We start from the raw sequence: 18,063 nt of genomic DNA on the forward strand, positions 1-18,063 counted from the left end.
TTGCTATAATCTCATAATATAATCTCATATTTTACTTCTGAATTTTTACTTACGTCACAATATGCAATGAGACTTTTTTTTTAAACTTTTATTCAAATCTGCTTTGTTTTGTTTTGTGTGTAAATGACTTGTTAATATATTTTTTTAAAGCTAGCTAAACAGGTGTAAATCTTTTGAGAGCTAATTTCCAGCTGTTTCACCAATCTTTTCAATATGTTGACAGAATGTTTCAGTTTTTATCTTTTTTTAAAATTCAAATCGTTAGGGACTGTTTATTTGTGCACTTTAACCAGTGTATACATTCATATTCATCCATACCAGTTATTAATACCAGACCGACACAGAAACAGCCCTTTGATGAAAGTGGATGTACGGGCATAGGCAAACTGTCACTCTCGACCAATGGGCGAAGCCGTTGTCACCAGGAGGCGGGTCTTGCGAGTCAGCACGTTTGAGTGCACACTGCGTTGAGACAACTTGATACAGAGTAACAGTAAATCAGACAGAGCTGCTCCTACAGCACCAGCAGTGAAATTGTAACCCTGTTGCAAGTATTTTTGGCCGCTGATAGGACCGAGTGAGATCACTGCGGTCTCTTTCCTCGGATAGACTCACGAGTTGTTCGGCCAGAGCAACGCAGGGACCGTTTTAAGTCTCATTTCTGCCCTATCTTAATTTTATATCACACTGGAAATGTCCGAAAACAAGCCGAATGATGAACCGAAGTTATCTACGACGGACAGGGTGGTGAAATGTAAGTGTTGCTTTTCGTGTCATATTGAAACGAGACGCTACCACAGCTCTGGGTCTGACCAGCACAAGCAGACTTGAAGAATTCACGGTCGCAGCAACAGCGGGCGGCAAATGTAGTCGAAAAAAAATTGTTTGCTGGCTAGGGAGGAAGAAGGGTGTTAGCCGAGCTATGACAGCAGCAGTAAACTAGGAAGTCAGGGTAACTCCAGTTTGTAGACCAGAGCAAGAATTTAGCATGAAATGTGTCACAGTCTGTGCGCGAGGCGTTAGACGCGGTACAGCCGCTCGTCTGTAAATACTCGGGGTTTTTTTGCTGTTTCCCCCCCCCCTATTATTAGTGAATAGCATGCTACCAGCGGTGTGACAGATGCATGAGCGTTTCGATTCATATATAGTGCACAGGTTTACAGTATGCATGCAGATGTTGCACAACCGTTGCATTCAACCGTTGCATTCAATCCCAAGGGCGATTTTCCCTCATTTTGCATGCATCGTCAAACAGTTATACCAAGGCTCCTCTTCTCTCTCTCTCCCCTCTCTCCATTGCATAATACTGCTTGATGTCGTCTATTTTGTAATCTCACATTTGGGGGTGTTCATCGTGTGCTTTGTTCGTGTCACACACGGTGGTTCTTCCTGCACTCTGTGTTTACACGTCTGACATTCCACCTTTGCAGTCTACCATAAGAATGCAATAAAGATCATAATCGAGGCAGCCTTCCCTCGAAATAGGAGCAATGCAGCCTGCCCAGTTTCGTGTCACTTGACGTCTCATGTGTACTTAAAGGCAGCACACTTAAGTTGCAGCATTCAAGCCTATTTCTGCGTTAGCATGTGGGCACTTCAAAGTGAAAAATACCCCCCTCCTCCTTTCTCTTGTTGGAAGACAAAAGCTTTTCCACACAAGTGAGATGACAGAATGTGTTTACTCCTGCTTGCTGGCACTAGTTACAACCCCCCAAAAATCCTCTGCAGCTCCAGCCCAACAGGGATGTGCAGGGATCACAGTGTGTGCGCACACACACACACACACACACACACACACACACACACACACACACACACACACACACAAGGGGACTGTTGAGTGATTTTTATTCAAGTTTAGCTGGTTGAGTTCAGTCGATTGAAATGATTGGATCATCTCAGAGCATTAAACGTCAAGATTTATGCAAGAAAGTTGGAATGAATCGGTCTGGGATTGTTGACTCTGTGTTAAAAGACGAGGTTGTGCACCTGGTTGCTCAACTCAGTAAGGAATACAGCTCTCCCGTGTTGCAATCTCAGACTTAGGACTTGACACTTGAAACAGAAGATATCTGCAGCCATTTTTTTTGCAGCTACATTTTGCTCCAAAAAAATAAGGGGTTGAGTGTTAAGTCACTGCATGTCTTGGGTGCTTTTTGTAATGAATATTTCAAGAGATCATACCCCTACAGTCTCCACCAACTTGAAGGCTAATGAAAAATATATGTGACAAGCATAAGTTTTAAAGAGACAACAATATCACTGGGTGACCGGTCTTGTTGCATGGATCTGAAGCTACATCTTCCTCTGTCATGCAGAGATGCCAGATCTTCATGCTCTAATGTATCGATTAGACGTTAGAGGGCCCTGTCAGTTAATCTCGGAGGCCAGCTCACTTTTAAACCTTGTGTCAAGCTCAACAAAGTAATTTTGCTCATTTTTCATTCATCAAGTTTCGAGGACTCAGTGTTTTGGTAATGCATCAGTATTATGACAACACAGGCGCTAGCTGTGTACAAAGCACCTCAAAAATAACTGCAGGCTATAAGTGTGAAGTAATTTGTTTTCAGCTGCCTAGCTTGCCGTGCTACAAGGTGTCAGTCCAACTTATCATAAGTGCTTTGCATCCACCTGTTTTCAAAATGCATTATCATAATGCTCCTGAAAGCCAGCGCTGCATAGTAATTGAGTTTAATCAGCTAAGGCGAGAGAAGTTGCTTAATTTTTCTTGTGCTTTCATCACTTGCAGGAATAAACACGTGAGCAATTTCCAGTATATATTTCAACAGACTTGACTGTGTTTGTAGCTGTTTTTTTAATATTGTATATAATGCTTGGTGGATCATCACTGGATGACCATTTTTTTTAATGCTCTGTTAATTAAGTGGAGTTTAAATAAGGATTATCCTCTTATGGTAATCCTGATTATTAGAATTCGTGGTCATGATTTTTTGTTTTATTTTGCTACAATTAACAGCAAAGCTTTTTCATTATCAACTAATGAGTCATATAGTCTTTTATTTTGAAAACCCTGTTTACATACTGATATTGCTGAGTTTTGTCCAGCACTGTATAAAGCAAAGATGTAGCAATGTCACATAAAAAGTTGGTAATATGGTTGTCATGGTGCAGTCGTGACAACCTCAGCACGCCAAAGTAAAGCAAGCGCACTAATAGTGTTTTTCCATCAGCAACCGAGAAACTGGGCCTCCGAGCCCCCAGCGGTGCGCTGGGTGCTTCTCTGCGAGTTGGGGATGGATAACATCTGACATTTGACTTTTGAGAAGAGGCCCCCATGCTCAGACATGCGTGGGCTGGAGAGACGGCGGTGGTGACAGCGGCGCGATGCCAGCCACTGATCCCAGCTGGAAAGCAGAGTCATTTATAGAACAGAACATTAAGTAATGCCACAGACTTGATCCTCGCCTTACGTCCGATCACCTGCACACAGACCCGCCGCATCGTGCTCATAAAGCGACCTGTGTGCCATCACAGTGTTTCTTTCTAATCGAGTACAAGCGCTGTGTATTGCAGAGCTATAAAATTACCAGTCGTGAGTAATTTTCCTTGAGGTGTTGTCATTCTGAGTAATATTTCCTCATTACAATTCATAAACCTTGTCATCAGGTTTGTTTGCATGGGAATAGGATTGCTGTGAGAAAGTCAGGTGATTTATAACCATCGAGGTTGTTTATAATTTTAAACCTGTGCCAGTCTGCTCTGTCTGTAATTTGTAATGTTAAAATTTCAACTGGGATTTTTAATTTTTTTTTTCGGTGACGTTTGTGTTACCTTCCACTCGTACTTTGGTTTGGCACATAATTTCTTCATCTTGCGAGCAGTCATTTTTATTCAGAGTGAGTAAGGACGTACATTTGTTGCTTTGTGAGACGGAGACAAAGCAATAAAGATGGCATCAAATTGTCTTAATTAAATTGGAGTTGCAGAGATGTGTTGTGATGAGACAAATACATTACACTCTGTTAAGTTGTGCTGCTACTAATGAATAGAAAGAACCCGTTTGAAAGCGTTAAAAGAAGAAGAGAGGCACTTTTGGCCATTATTTTTATTTCACTTAAGTGTAGTGGGATACAAAAAACACTCTCTGGGAGCTTAAACATAATGTTGGGTTAGTAGGTTTGTGAGTAATTAATCAACATTTCTGTGATCAAGTTATTTTTTTAAGGAGAGTTGCAGTGAGTGTCTGTATTTCTTCATCTCATGAGACAGCAAACAGATTGTAGCTGCTCCTGTGTGCGCGTGTGAGTGTGTGAGAGCAGCAGTTAATCTAAGGCTGCGATTGGTCAGACAGCTGACCCGTGGGTTGCTTGAGCCGATGCTCCAGAGCAGGCACTTAAATGTCAAATTGTCAATTTCATACCAAGTCTAGTTTAATTATCTTGGGAAGGAAATATCATCTTGAAAAAAGAAAAAATATATTAACTGTGCACGATCAAAAAGGAGTTTGGGAGGCTCCAGCTGCTGTCTTGCATTGCGTTTCAGTGCCAGCTTTCCCGAGTTATTCCAGACAATGAGTTTGCAAGATTTAGTTTTTGCTTTCTGCTTTTGAACTCTTGAGAAAAAAGTTAGTAGGTCACTTTCCTAGGTTTCATAAGTTATCAGGGCGCCACTTTCCAATTCCTTGACATATCTCCTTCGCATGCGAAGAAGTCTGGGGTTAGGAGCCTGAGGGAGGGTGGGCCACCTCCTCCACCTTTTGAATCTTCTGACAGCAGTCCACTTACTCAGCTCAACCCTGAAATGTCTCCCATAGCTGCAGCAAGATAACCGAACTAGCTATTGGTGCCTGCCATGTATGTGCTTGTCTGATCTCCTGTGAGGTTTCCTTTTTTTCTTTCTTTTTGAGATTTGATGGTTCTGATAACAATGCATTGCATCATGGCCTGAAAGGGAAGACCTGAGCTATCTCTGTTGTGGTACAACAGTAAGATATACGGTCTGCGGTATTCCAAACCAGAGTAAGTGCACCTTTACTGCTCATTAGATTAAAGAGGAGTTAGGCTCTGTTGTGGATTTGGGGCACAGCAAAGCAGCGGATTTGGACAGATTAAGCTCCATATAGGGGGATAAAGGCAGCTCTGCTCAGAGGTTGTAATCTGACTCCATGCATTAGCTGCTGCTCTTGCTAATTCGTGTGAACAAATGGATGTTGGTTTTCGAGGGGAAAAAGTGTTTACCTACCTTTGCATTTTCAGGTTGTTGCTAAGCCTGCGAGTAGATTTTGGGGATTTTCAATCCTTTGAACTTGTGCTGTTGATACACTTGTCTAACCAGTACACATTCATAAGCAGCAGTTCTGTAGCTTATACATTGATGGAAGCTGTTTTACTTTGGCTTTTTAATGTAGCTGCTTTCTTCATAAGGTGCCTTTTAATCACCAAATGTAAAAAATGTAAAATACCCAGAGTAGCATCTGTGAGCCAGTGACTATAACACTGTTTTATTGTTTTTTGGGGTTAAAAAAAATCAACCTCTACATAAACAAATCCTCAGTTTTTTTCCCATTTCATGGCATGTACACACCGACACATGTTGCTGCTGCTGCTATGAGCTACAGTGGCTAACAAAAGCCATTTGCAGCAGAGGCAGGAGTTATGTGTCATTGGATCCCTGGTTGCAGAACAGTCACAAATCAATCAATATAGTGTCTGCAACACATGTAACTACAGGCTGCGCTCCCAGTACAATGAGTGTGGGGGAGGAGAAGCTAACCCAGTGAACTGGGAGCAGTCGGGTGGCTGGGTTATATTAGAGGCTAGTAGAGCAGTAAATCTGCTTTCTCACTTTGACTCCTACTTGGAGGGCTGAGCATGGACAGCCTACGAAGACACTAAATTTTTATAGGAGTTGTGCATCCGCGTGTGCACACTCGTGTATACAGGCATGCACGTTAGCTGCAACACTGGACACATAAAGTTAATTGAGAAAGCAGATTTTGGTAGAATTTACATTAAAAAAAAAAACATCTGTGTGCAGTTGTTTGGTAGCTTATGTTTAGCAAAAATTGGGGAAAAAGTTTTGTCAAAGAGCGTGCGTCATTGGCTGAACAACACTCGGTTCAATTAGCAAGCTGCTAAATCGTTATTTGACTTGATCCTGGAGTAATTTTGTGCTTTTTTTTTTTTCTTCTTGCATTTTGTCAGTAACAGTTTGGTAAGTTAAAATTATGACTCCATTTGACAAACTTATGCTGGGAAAACAAGTGAGTCTGTATTTCGGCTATGAAGTAATTGCTCGGGGGTTTGTGAAACACTAAAGACTGAAGTATAATTAATTCCATGTAACTATGTTGAGCTGTTTCCCACTCATAAACCTCACCTCGGATGTGCCTCTTAGATAAATTAATGGCCACCCATCTGTATTCGGCAAGTTATTTGAGCACGATGTGTGTGTGAGAACGATGAATTTGGATTACTTTTGGATAATCGCCGCATTCTCTATTTTGAAAATCTGCTAACCAGCTGCCTTGTATTATTCCTGCAGCCTGCCTCGCCAGCCACTTTACTCTTTTGGTGGTCTTAGATATCATTCAGCTGCTTCTTCAGTGAGAGGCTTATCTTGTGGTCACGTCCTATAATAATTCAAATCGTCGTGGCAACGTTAGTTTTTGTTCTGCTGTGGAAACAAGCTGCAGCCCACCGGATGACCACTCCAACCAGATCCTGCTAAAGGAAAACGATAGATAATATAAATTCTGGTTGAAGATGTGGGTGTGAAAAGTGAAGACAGCCTGTCTCTTTTTAATAACCAGCAGGAGGCGATGGCTGCGGCTGCAGCAAAACTTCAGGTCCTGTGGAGGTTTATGGGAAAACAGCCCTCATGCTTGACCTCAGTAGACACTTTCCTGATAACTTTAAGGGCTCAGTCACACATTACGGGTCAAACTGAATAAAACCTAAAGTTCATTTTGTGAATTTTGGTCATTCTACGTTTGAAAAAGGAGCATTGTCCATCACAAGAGTGCATTTTTGCTCTCAGGTTCGCCCGCTCTCGTCTCACATCTGGTTTCAAAAAAGCAAGGTGGTAACAGCTTCAAAATGGGACTTCAGAAACCAGTGGGTGACATCACAGTAGCTACGTCCATATATTTCTTCACAGTTTTCTGATGACAAATGCCTGACCTGCCATTTCATGCCAAACTCACAGAGGCTGCAGAACAAGGACTGCAGGCCAGGACGTTGTAGGTTGGAGTTCAGTATTGAGAGACTCATGGGAGAAGCAGCTGATCAAGTTCATTATTTTTATTAATTTAAGGAATGGGACAATACAAAAGCAGTTTGAGAATTGCCAACAGTTTGATCTATTTCATATGTGAGTTTGCTAAAGTCAGAACAGTCTATTTTCTTTTGCAGCGTGAATGCAATTGAATCTGCATAAGTGAATGAATGTATCAGTTACAGATAAATGTTAACACCTCCAGCTTTATTCTCTGCACAGAGAATCGCAGTCTCTTAATATATTTGAACCTGCATGTACGTGCACACGTGGCCACCTTTAACTGCTCTGTGCATGAGACAGTTTTCACTACCCTGAGTAATGTTTTGTGAGCCCAAATACAATTTCTCTGCAGTAATGTGTTTATCTAGGACAAATATCCCGCGTGTAGACGCACACAGTATTTTGGCCTCAGTTTTCATGCCATGCTATTTAGCAGAGGAGTTTCCTTGTGGTGAAAACATACCTGCATGCTAAATGGGAGACTCGACTTCCTGGATTAGGTCAAGCCCCTGCATGGTGCTGTGTGACGGATGCAAACACAGTCGCACACTCTCCTGTGCTGGGCCAGGCAGTTGTTTGTATTTAAATACGAGCAGAATGAGTAAAGCCATCTGCTGGTTGCCTGTAAATGGTAGATTAGAAAGCGGAGAAAGCCATCCACAGGGGAAAGGGATGTTGTAACTTTTATGCCCGCTCATCAGCTCAGCGCATGCACAGGAGGGGAATGACATGGGAAGGGTACACAGTGTTTCATGGCTAATGCCTGTTTGCAATTGCATCTCGCTGTTATCATAGTAGCATCTGCACTGGTTGACACCCACACACGTATACATACTGAGGCTGATGCAAATGTGACCTGTTGAAGATGAGATGGATATGCTGTTTTCTTTTCATTTCCAGCACATTGGAGTTTGCACCAGGGAGCACACAATAAACTCAGCAGATGTAAAACTCGTATATTTTATCCATCATTATGACTTATCGAGGAAAGGTAAACCTCAGCTATGAGGAAGTCTGATACGATGGCTCTAGTTTGCCTTTTTTTTGTCAGCTCGACACCGTGAAAAGGGACGAATTTCACAGGAAGACTGAGAAGAACCGTTGCTTCCTGTTAATTTCCCTGTTTTCTCATTGTGTTTTGATCATGCTGTCGTAGCAGAGCAGGATTTTACGCAGAATTCCTCGTTGCCTTCTGGGTGTAGCATTCCACTGTAGTGTTTGTTTTGGCAGCGGTCTGGTTTGGCACGTTACTGAAGCACCGGGAGCAGTATCAGCCAACATGGCATCAGGATTTAGACATGCCCCGGTGGTTTGTGGCCAGTGACGAGTTTCAGGCCTTAAAAATGCAGTTTGACATTTTCCAGGCCAGGACCCATAGCTATGAACCAGGAGAGTAAAGTATCTGTGGCTCTTGTATTAAATACCGTGTGTAGCAGTTTCCAGTTGTCTGGCTAAATTAATGAAAGAATCCAAGTGGACTCACCATCCTTCTTATTAATCCTTTTATTTCAGCGAGCGCTCGAGATTTCTTTTACACGACGAGAAACTCCGTCTTTAATTAATCATCATCAGATTTTATGTATATACTTCAGTAAGGCTGTAACATGAACACACACACACACACACACTGAAATATTTATTTATGTTTCTGCCTGAGTGTTGGATAATGCGATTTAGTTTTAAGGAATTTAAACAAAGAACACAATTCATTTTCACTCTTTGCTGAGAAAAGTCAAAGCTATTCCTGGGTTCTGCACGTTTTCTGCACATTTTTGCTTTGCAAAAATTGTATTCATTGAGAAGACCAGCAATTACGGATGGGTGTTTAAGCACATTGCATGCTACGTGGCTGTACTGTGTAGGTTCATGGTGGATCTTGGTGCGTTAGATCCTGGTGCACCTTTTTCCCCCCCTTGTTCTTCCAGGTGTTATCAGCTTACTAGTTAAAGTACCCAGCTTGTGGACAAGAGAGAAACTCCAGCTATACAAATACAGCTGGAGGTGAGTCGAGGCCCCAAGGTTTATTTACCCTCATTCACACGCGTTAATTATAGACCACCTGGCTGAAAATTAACCCTCTTATTCCATGTGCTGGTGAATTTGGCGTGTGCTTATCTTGGATTACCTCTGGAAAAAAAAAAATCTGTCGTTGCTTGTTGCCGTGTTCTATAGTTGACCTGAGAGGAAGTTGTCTGGTGAGACTGGCATTTGTCTAATGGGATATGATGATTTTGGCTGAAATGCTTTATCAATACAGCCTTCAGGATATTACTTCAAGTTTTCACCTGCAAATGTTTCAAACCTGTGAAACATTTTCTTTTGTTTGTTTTTCCAGTTTTACTGCCAAGCTGTGCTTTTTGTGCTCAAAAAAGGACAAAGAGGCATTAAGTTTGCCCAAGAGCTGATGATTTCAGGCCACTCACTTCCTCCCACGTGGAGAGTGGAGCAGGAGGAGGACCACTGGCTGGCCCACTCACTCAAAACATTGCAGAGGCTGACCGAAGCCAGAGTCGTGACTGTGATGTGTCTCTGCTGGTGAGGGAGGGGCTTGGGGTTAGGCCAGCTCTAGAGGTGGCATATATATACACACATAATGTTCCCCTGCCTTTGCTGTTTCGTCTTTTGAATTAGGCCCCAGAGACAATTCGAAAAGCTCCAGTAAATTTCCTCTGGGATTACTCTCCACGTAATTGCAAGTATCTTGTTCTAAGTTCCATGATAGACCTTAGCTTTGGCAGTAACTCAAGGCAGAATTTGGCCTCGGCTGTTGCCACGTCAAATCGAGTCCAATCATAGGGCAAACTGATATCCCATTAGTCTGAACTCACAATATGCCTCGGCTAGCCAGATTGCGGCGAGGTTAGTGTGTCCCATGGCTCCGACTGATTATGTGCCTGTCCAAACACCACCAGAGTGCCATACATTACAGTGACCAATCACTTGTGCATCCTATTCCCTGTTGCACTCAGGGTATAAATATATATATTCTTTTGGGCTTGCCACTCAGGAGCAGTTCCATTTTTGCTTTATTGATTTGCATGCAGGGAGATTTTCAGCAAACTGCTGCTGATGCACTAGTCAGCTGTCACCGTTGTGCGTGTTCATACGTGTGCCTGTGTGTTCTCAGGATCGTGTAGTGACGACTCTGAAAAGCGTCAGATGCGAGGATGGAGGAGGAACCTCTCATTCCACTCATTTTTGTGTGTCTCGTGCCTGCGTGCGTGTGTGTGTGTGTGTGTGTGTGTGTGTGTGTGTGTGTGTGTGTGTGTGTGTGTATTAAATTTAGTGAAAACTGAATCATGAAACTGTGGGAGACGTGTTGTTTCAGCTAATCTTCACTCCATGTGAACTCCCGAGCCAAAGATGTGATCTTTTGTTGGTAATTAATACCGTTGTCGCACCCCAGTCCTACACACATATGCTCCCTTGCTGTCATGCTCTTGGCAGCCTATTTATTGCTTTTGTATATCATGCAAGCCTTTCATACTGCCCCCACATAAACTGGTAAGGTTGCAGAGTGACACAGCAGCTAAGTGGTGCACAGTTACTGCTGCGCGCTGCAGGTTTGGGTATGTCCACATTCATGTCACACAGTCTCAAGAATACTAAGGAGTACGATGTCTTTGACAGCTTTGCTGCCGAGGCTCGACAGTTTCACAGTTTGCCTTTTTCCCCCCGTTTCTTGTAGAAATGTCAGACATACTGTACAAGACCGATTATTTTCTTGTTTTACCTGCTCACTTATTTTTGTCTCTGCCTTGTATTCCAGCAGTATATTTTATATTACTGTCTTTTTCCTCTATTTAGCTGCACTTCATCCATTCCTGCTTTCAGCCATGACTGCAGTGTTTTGTTTTTTTTTCTAGGCCACCGTCTGTATTTCATTCAGCATTTCCTTTCATTCCCTTTTGCGCACTTGCTTGCTCAGGCTGCTGCTCAACTGTGGCAGACCCACGCTCCAGGCCCGTCTCCCTGTATAGAACGTAATCCGATCCCTCGGGAGGAATGTGGTAAGCCTAGGGGACGTCCAAATCGAGGTACAAATCAGCTGGTCATCCAGCAGATTGTGTATCTCCAAGTAATTTTAAGCGACACTTGAGCAGTAATTAGAAGTGTGGACTCAATTTAGCATTTAGCCTCCACTGCTCATAATTCATGGTTATTATTTTATTTCAAACACTCCATGACAGCAGGGATGTAAGACAATAGTTTTAAGCTGAATTAAACATAAGTCGAGTACTTTCTGTTTTGCAGCCAGCAGTTAAGAGGGCCAGAGGCTTCATTTTAGCCCAACAGATGGTGCGAACACAGTACAGTTTTATGCAGTCCCACAGTACTGGGCTGGAGCCCTGCATGGGATGTCTCTATAAAGCCTGTTTGCTTTTGATGAAAGTAAATATAGTGTGTTAGAGCAGCAGATAACGTAAACACCCTGCCCAGGGTATGTGACAGTGCGTTTTGTCCTTGTTTGTCTTTCGAGGAGGAAATGGTTACCTGAAATATAACTCCAGCGTTTTTCCTCTTTCTTTATGTAAACATGGACGTTATTCAGCATTTACAGTGCAGCGTGATCCGTTCTGGGGAAACCCAGAAACTGTTTTTAATAATTAGAGGGGAAAAAACTGACCCTCCACCCTCCTGTGTCTGATCTGAAAATGTAAGTGCAATAGAAGAAAGTCAAGACTCCCTTCAGGCACTCAAGCTGTCAAGTGAGCTGAACATACTCTGTGACCTGATCCTCAAGAACACATGAACCTTGGAGCAGCCCTGTTTGTCCCAGAGGGATCAGGGGCATGACCCAGGCCGCACACTGCTGTTTGATCCACACAACCCAGCAGTGCTCGGAGTCTTATAAAGGCGCTGTCCATTGCTTATGCTCTCATCTTTGATTGGATGCTGGCTGGCGGATGGCTTTTCAATGCGATGCTTTAACTGCCTTTAATCTCACGGCTGCTAGCAAAGCCTGCACAGATGGTGCTTCAGCATAATACTCCTGTAGTGAGTTTTGAAAGTGCTTCCTCTGCTATATGGGGGTCAGGCTGGCAGCAGGGAAGGATGATTTACTTTACAGTCACTTTTAGCCTAGAAGAGTTGCATAACAGCAGCTACTTCAGGAGCTTCGTCACAGATTCTCCTGATATATAGAGCTCCTCTGGGGTGCTAACAATGGCGAGACAAGATGCGTGTGCGTGGTTAGTGTGGAGTTATTGCTCTTGCTGACTCAGAATTCCTTTGGTCTTTAGAGATGTAATTCCTTTGTTGCCCATCCTCTCTCCAAGTCCAGCCACGTGCTGCTTTTGCTTTTCTTTCTTGGCAGTCGGATACCCCTGCTGGCAGGAGAACCCACCACACCCACACAATTTTGGCCTAGAAACAGCGATAGGCTTGAGAGGTGGGCGTGGGTAAGGGGGAGAAGGAAGCAATGGCAAAGGAAGGGAACTCTTAGGGGCCTTGTTGACTTGGCAAGAGGTGGGAGGAGGTGGCTGGCTGCGCCATCCCATTGCCTCACCACCTGTCCCCTGAAAAACCACGGTCAGTCTGCCAGAAATAAAAACTCTGCCATGGACCTCTTGGATGCAAATGCTTGATCCCACAAAAATCCTTGCTATAATATAAGTACTTTATACTTTCAGTATTATTTCTTTGCTATAAATACTTTCAGTACTTAAGTTGAATCATTTTGTTTGCCATTTCTGACCCATCCTAGTTATTTTGACATGGCATGGAGGAATGCTTTTCACATATGAGATGTAGCTATTCTTGTGTGGCGGGGAGGGTTTTCCCCAGTCCACACATCATTGTAATAGTTGGCAGTGCGGTATTCATTTTTAAATCAAACAGGTAGCGTCCCCAGCTGAGAAGAGTGGGGGGGTGGGGGTTAATTAATGATGAGGAATATTATCTACAGCTCAGGCTCTGTTTTATTTGGGTCAGCCTCAGGTCTGGTATGCTCCGTTTACCAAGTGTGGTTGCAAATATAGACTGGCCTCAACCCCTCTGTATGTGTCTAGTAATTGCATTCTAGAAATGCCAACATTGCGGCTGCCAACAAGCCCTCCTTGGGAGGTGCGATCACGCCTGTTGAGGCATATTATCTCTGAGGCAAGCTGTGAATGAGTACAGAAAACACTGAAGTCAGTTGGAGTTTCTGGAACGTAAAAGCATTTCGCTATTGATTTGCGCTCCATATTGTTTCACGTTACATAACACCGTATCCAGTTAGATTCTTCACTGTGTCATATGTATAGATTTGCAGTTGGATGTTTGATGTTGTTGTGCGTCTTGGTCCAGAACTTTCTCAGGTGATAGATGAAATGTCACAGTGTTGTATATAAATATGATCCCAATTTTTCAAGAATTCATGAATGTACTCTATTAACGAGACTTAATGTGTGTAGCAAATGTGTCCTTTTCAGACTTCTCTTCGAAAGGTTCATATGTGTTTAGAAATTTTTACAAAGGTCTGGCAAAACAGCTTCAATAATGATCTCTACAGCTGACATCGACAAGCAGTGAAATTGTGATTTATTTACTTTCTATTTAGAAACTAAGACTGGGTAAATAGTAATATATCATGTCGCTTGTCGAGCTAACATGATGCATTTTATTCTTACACATCTTCCAGTTTGAAAAAGTTTTAAAATGTATATGAACTGCAATGCACGAATGCAGTAATTAGAAAATAAATTGGGATTAAATTAAAATCACTATAGATAACGTGTTCAGTAGCTTGCTTGAACCTTGTGTACAGGTTTTCAGGGAGTGTCTTGCATGTTTCAGCCAAACCACAATTTCCAAATAGCATGACGTTGTGGTAAGAGTTTGGCTCTTAAAAAAACAAACATGTAAACAAACTGGAATTACCTGCTATCCAGAAATGTCAGTCACGGAAAGCATCTGATATATTTAATAATTTCTTTGGGGTGGATTATTTTTGTTTTTTCACTGTTGACAGTGCTTTGAATAGAGGGGTAGCAAGCACGTGTTTTTTATTTTATTTTATATGACAACACTGAATCTGTATCCTGTCCAGCCACCTGTCTGCTTGTCACTGCGCACTCATAGAACAAGCCACCAACAAGAACCCTTTGTAGACTGGCTGCCGGCACACTCACAGAGCTCTCCAAGGTTAGTGGGGACACATGTTCTCGATAGACCTATGTCGTCAGTCCTTCCCAATACAAGCGCCAGTTGACAGCGTGGTGGAGAGTGGCGCGAGACTGACACAAAGGCGGTTCTGTCGATGTACGGGGCCAGATTTTTGTCCAGACCGGAATATAAACATGTCCACCTAATCCCTTCTCAGATGCGTGACCTTTGCCTTTACCACCTGAAGAAAAGGTTGAACTTGTAGTTTGTCATTATGTCAAAGAATAGACACGAAAGACCTTGAGGGTAATCACATATCATTAGATGAAGTTGTGTTGAGTTGCCTTTGTTAGTTTTTCTTTTTATGGAGGCAGCCTTAGGTGTTTTGTAGATTAAAGCATGTGAACATATCTAGTAGCTTTCTCTTATTGCCTGTAGATGAATAATTAAGCCCATTAAATATTAAACGTAGCAGGAAAAATTAAAGGCGTTGGCTGCCTCTGAAGTGCTCAAGAGCAGAAGAGTACCTTGCATGCAGTGTCAAGGCCCTAAAAACATAAGAGAAGCAATGTTGCATTCAATTTGTTAACTTTTTGTTTTTAAGCTGGTGAATAGATGCCACACAGCATTACTTCTCTATCTGGCTGTGCCACAGGTTGCATTCGGAGCTTGCATAGAGCAAAGCATGCACCCTTAGCGCCCTGTCTTCCAGATCCTTTCAGCCTCCTCCATTGTTCCGTCTCTGCTATGCTCCAAAGCTGATTACAGCACCTTCTCTAATGAAAGCTAATCCTGTGTCACGGCATTGTGTAGGAGGAGGAGGGGGCAGGCCTGAGCCAGCAAAGCTAGCAGGGAATGTCTTCTTCAGGGCCTGTCAGAGTGGCTTTCAGAGGAAATGCCAGAAAGTGTTAACGTCTCCACAAACCTGCAAATCCGAGTTTTAAATGGAGTTTTTTTCCTCTGCGCTGGCCCATTGTCCCTTAGTGACTTCTACACAACAGCAGCAATTTCTAAAATCCTCTATTAATTCCCCCCTATGTTCACAATAGTTGTTCAAAATATTTATAGGAAAAATATAGGGTACACTTTAAAGTGTTATATACAGAGATTATTATCCTTATGCCGTTTCCCTTCCCAAGTAAAACTTCTATAAAACCTATAAACTACTTATCATGGGAGGTAGCACAAGTCCAGGGATTTACAAGTGAAATCAGTGTGAATCATATCAAAGTTAGGATTGAGGTCTGAATGAATCTGCATTCAGTCAAAACAAGACGTTGCGCATTTTATTCCTTAACAGGATGTGTTTACATAATCCCAGCTAATCTTCTTACATACACCCACACAACAAACAATGATCTTGTTAAATGACTTTGTTTTAATCGATTTCAAATGGGAAGAGCTGTAACGCCTTTGAGTTTGACTTTTATCTACTGAGCACAGAACCAAGGTGCTTTTATTCCAGGAGAGCACAACACAATCTCATATTTATGTGCTATAGGCTGTTATAATGTTACATTATGCAGGATTGTAGTAGCAAACTTAATGTTAAGCAACTTCTGGCATACTGAGATGTGCTGTGTTTAAAGGTATATGGGTTGCTTAGATTAAGTTTTATTTACCTTCGTGTTAGATTAGTGAGTCCATGCGTGCAGTGGGTTGCTGGCTTGATGTTGAGCCCCATATCAGCACAGAAAGGCACATTGTGTTATTAAAATAAAGAACAACTCTGCAGTTTGATTTAAATTTTTCAAATTTGAGTACATTTGTCTCAGTAGGTTTCTTATCAAATTAAAAAAACAGGTCATTGCTGTGATTAGTTGTGATTGCAAAAAAAGTAGGATTTACCTGCTAATACACACATGAATGTAATTATATACACCGTACGATTACAAAATGTGAACATTTGAACAGAAACAAGAAGTTTTGAATCAAAAATAAATAACTTAAGTACATCACTCAAAAAAATGAGTTGGAAAATGTAAAAATTAGACGTTTATGCAGATCCTTCTCTAGCTTGATGTTCAAAATAATCTGATACGATTATGTAAATCCCAAGTTAAAAGGAAGAAGACCAAGGACAAAATAAAAAATACATATTATCCGATATAATACTTGTAGCAAAAACCATGATGTTCAGATTCCCTGTAAGAAGTGTTAAAAGCATTTTACTTACACCTGGGCCCTTGGCTTAATGCTGGCTCTTTCACTGTGTGACTGTATAGCTTTCTAGACGTTGAACTGTTTTTTCAGGGTGCGGCTCATAATTTACTGTAGGTAATAAATTGTGCAAATACACAGGGACCTCCCATTATTGGACTGACTTGGTGAATAGATTTTTTTTAAAGATTGGCAAATGCTCTTTTCTTCTTTTTCTTTTTTTTCATCCATTGTTATTTCATTGACTTATCTTTCACTCTCCCTGACTCGTGCCCTTCCCCCAGTCCAGCTCCAAATAACTGAAGTCATTTTCCAGCCATGATCTAGATCCCTGGTGGCCTCTCACTGTGTCATTGATCCACTGCTCCACTGACGGCTTACCACACACCCAACCACTACCAAAAAAAGCTGAAGTAGGAGATCCCTCAAACTGCCTGTTGACCCCCATCCCCCACCCCATCTCAGTATCTACTGCCTGCTCCTTTCTATCCATCCTTACATGCATATATGCACATCCACCCCTACATTCACCCACGTCAGCCTCCCACGCTCCAGCCCTAACCTCACTAATTAATCAGAGACTTAGGCTGACTAAGTGCTGTCTGAGTACCGGTGCATTTTGATCACCTACTTCTGCAAATGTTTTCTGCATTTCTCATCTAAAACCTGTTGAGGCGACAGCAGGACCAACGTTCACTTGTCACTCATGCGGACTTCGCTGTTGCCCAGGTCTCTAAAACACTGCTCAGGGCTATTTTCTGTCAGAGCTGGATGGTCTTTGATAACCCTGACAGAAATGGCAGGACGAATGCAGGTTTGGGGTGTGTGGCCGGCTTATTAGTACACAACCTGTCTTAATAGTGAGCATACCTCGATAACTGTCGCTGATGAGACCTCCTGTGCAGATGGACAAACATGCCACTGCATTGAACGGCCGTCAGATCCACCGGCGCGCTCCTGTTTGTGTTCGCCGCAGTTTTCTAGCATGTCATTTTTAAGCATGAAAATATAAATATATATATATATATATATATATATAATTTCCAGAGCTTTATCGACTCTGTGCAGAACGTAACATGCTGCCAGCAATTCATTTTTAAGCCAATATTTTGATGGATGAAAGATTAATACCGAGACTCTACAGCACTGTTTCCCTGGCAACCCCTTTACTCACTTTTATCTAATATCTCTCCTGTTTGTCGACGCGATTTAAAAGCTCTTTTCTCTGCAGCAGATGATGATGGTCAGCAGCACTTTAAAGTGCAGTAATGGCACCCTGGAAGCAATAAAGCAGAAAGTTGGGGTCTTTGCAGCTTTGGTTGGTTATGACACTGACCTCCATGCTGTAGCTACTGACTGAAGGAAAGAGAAGTAGATGTGTACGGGATAATCTCGTTGATTTAAAAGCTTGTTATGCAAAGATAAAATAGAGCCAAAACATGACATGTCTGCTTGCTGCGTTCAGACTCGATTTAACAAAGAGCTCGATTTAGATTGCTGCTAATCAGCCCCAGTTTATTTTTAAATTGATCAAACCGTGGCTTTTGTGCGCCACGGATGACCAGCGAAAAGTGG

General features: G+C 42.3%; 1 protein-coding gene across 4 annotated transcripts in view; it reads left to right on the forward strand.

The window, feature by feature from the left end:
• The first annotated feature begins 457 nt into the window (after positions 1-457).
• The window catches only part of LOC102308074 (serine/threonine-protein phosphatase 2B catalytic subunit alpha isoform), a 75,126-nt gene continuing 57,520 nt past the window's right edge, over positions 458-18,063 (forward strand). For 3 of the 4 annotated variants that reach the window (XM_005927712.3, XM_005927713.3, XM_005927714.3), the window contains exon 1: positions 459-754. In XM_005927712.3, the coding sequence (XP_005927774.1) occupies positions 694-754 (61 nt within the window). In that variant the 5' untranslated portion in view covers positions 459-693. Of the gene's footprint in view, positions 755-18,063 lie in introns of all 4 variants that reach the window. The other variant, XM_005927711.3, reaches the window with a different exon arrangement.

This window comes from Haplochromis burtoni, unplaced genomic scaffold (assembly GCF_018398535.1).
Source record: "Haplochromis burtoni strain Fernald_Lab_line unplaced genomic scaffold, NCSU_Asbu1 Contig_102, whole genome shotgun sequence".
Classification (NCBI taxonomy): domain Eukaryota; kingdom Metazoa; phylum Chordata; class Actinopteri; order Cichliformes; family Cichlidae; genus Haplochromis; species Haplochromis burtoni.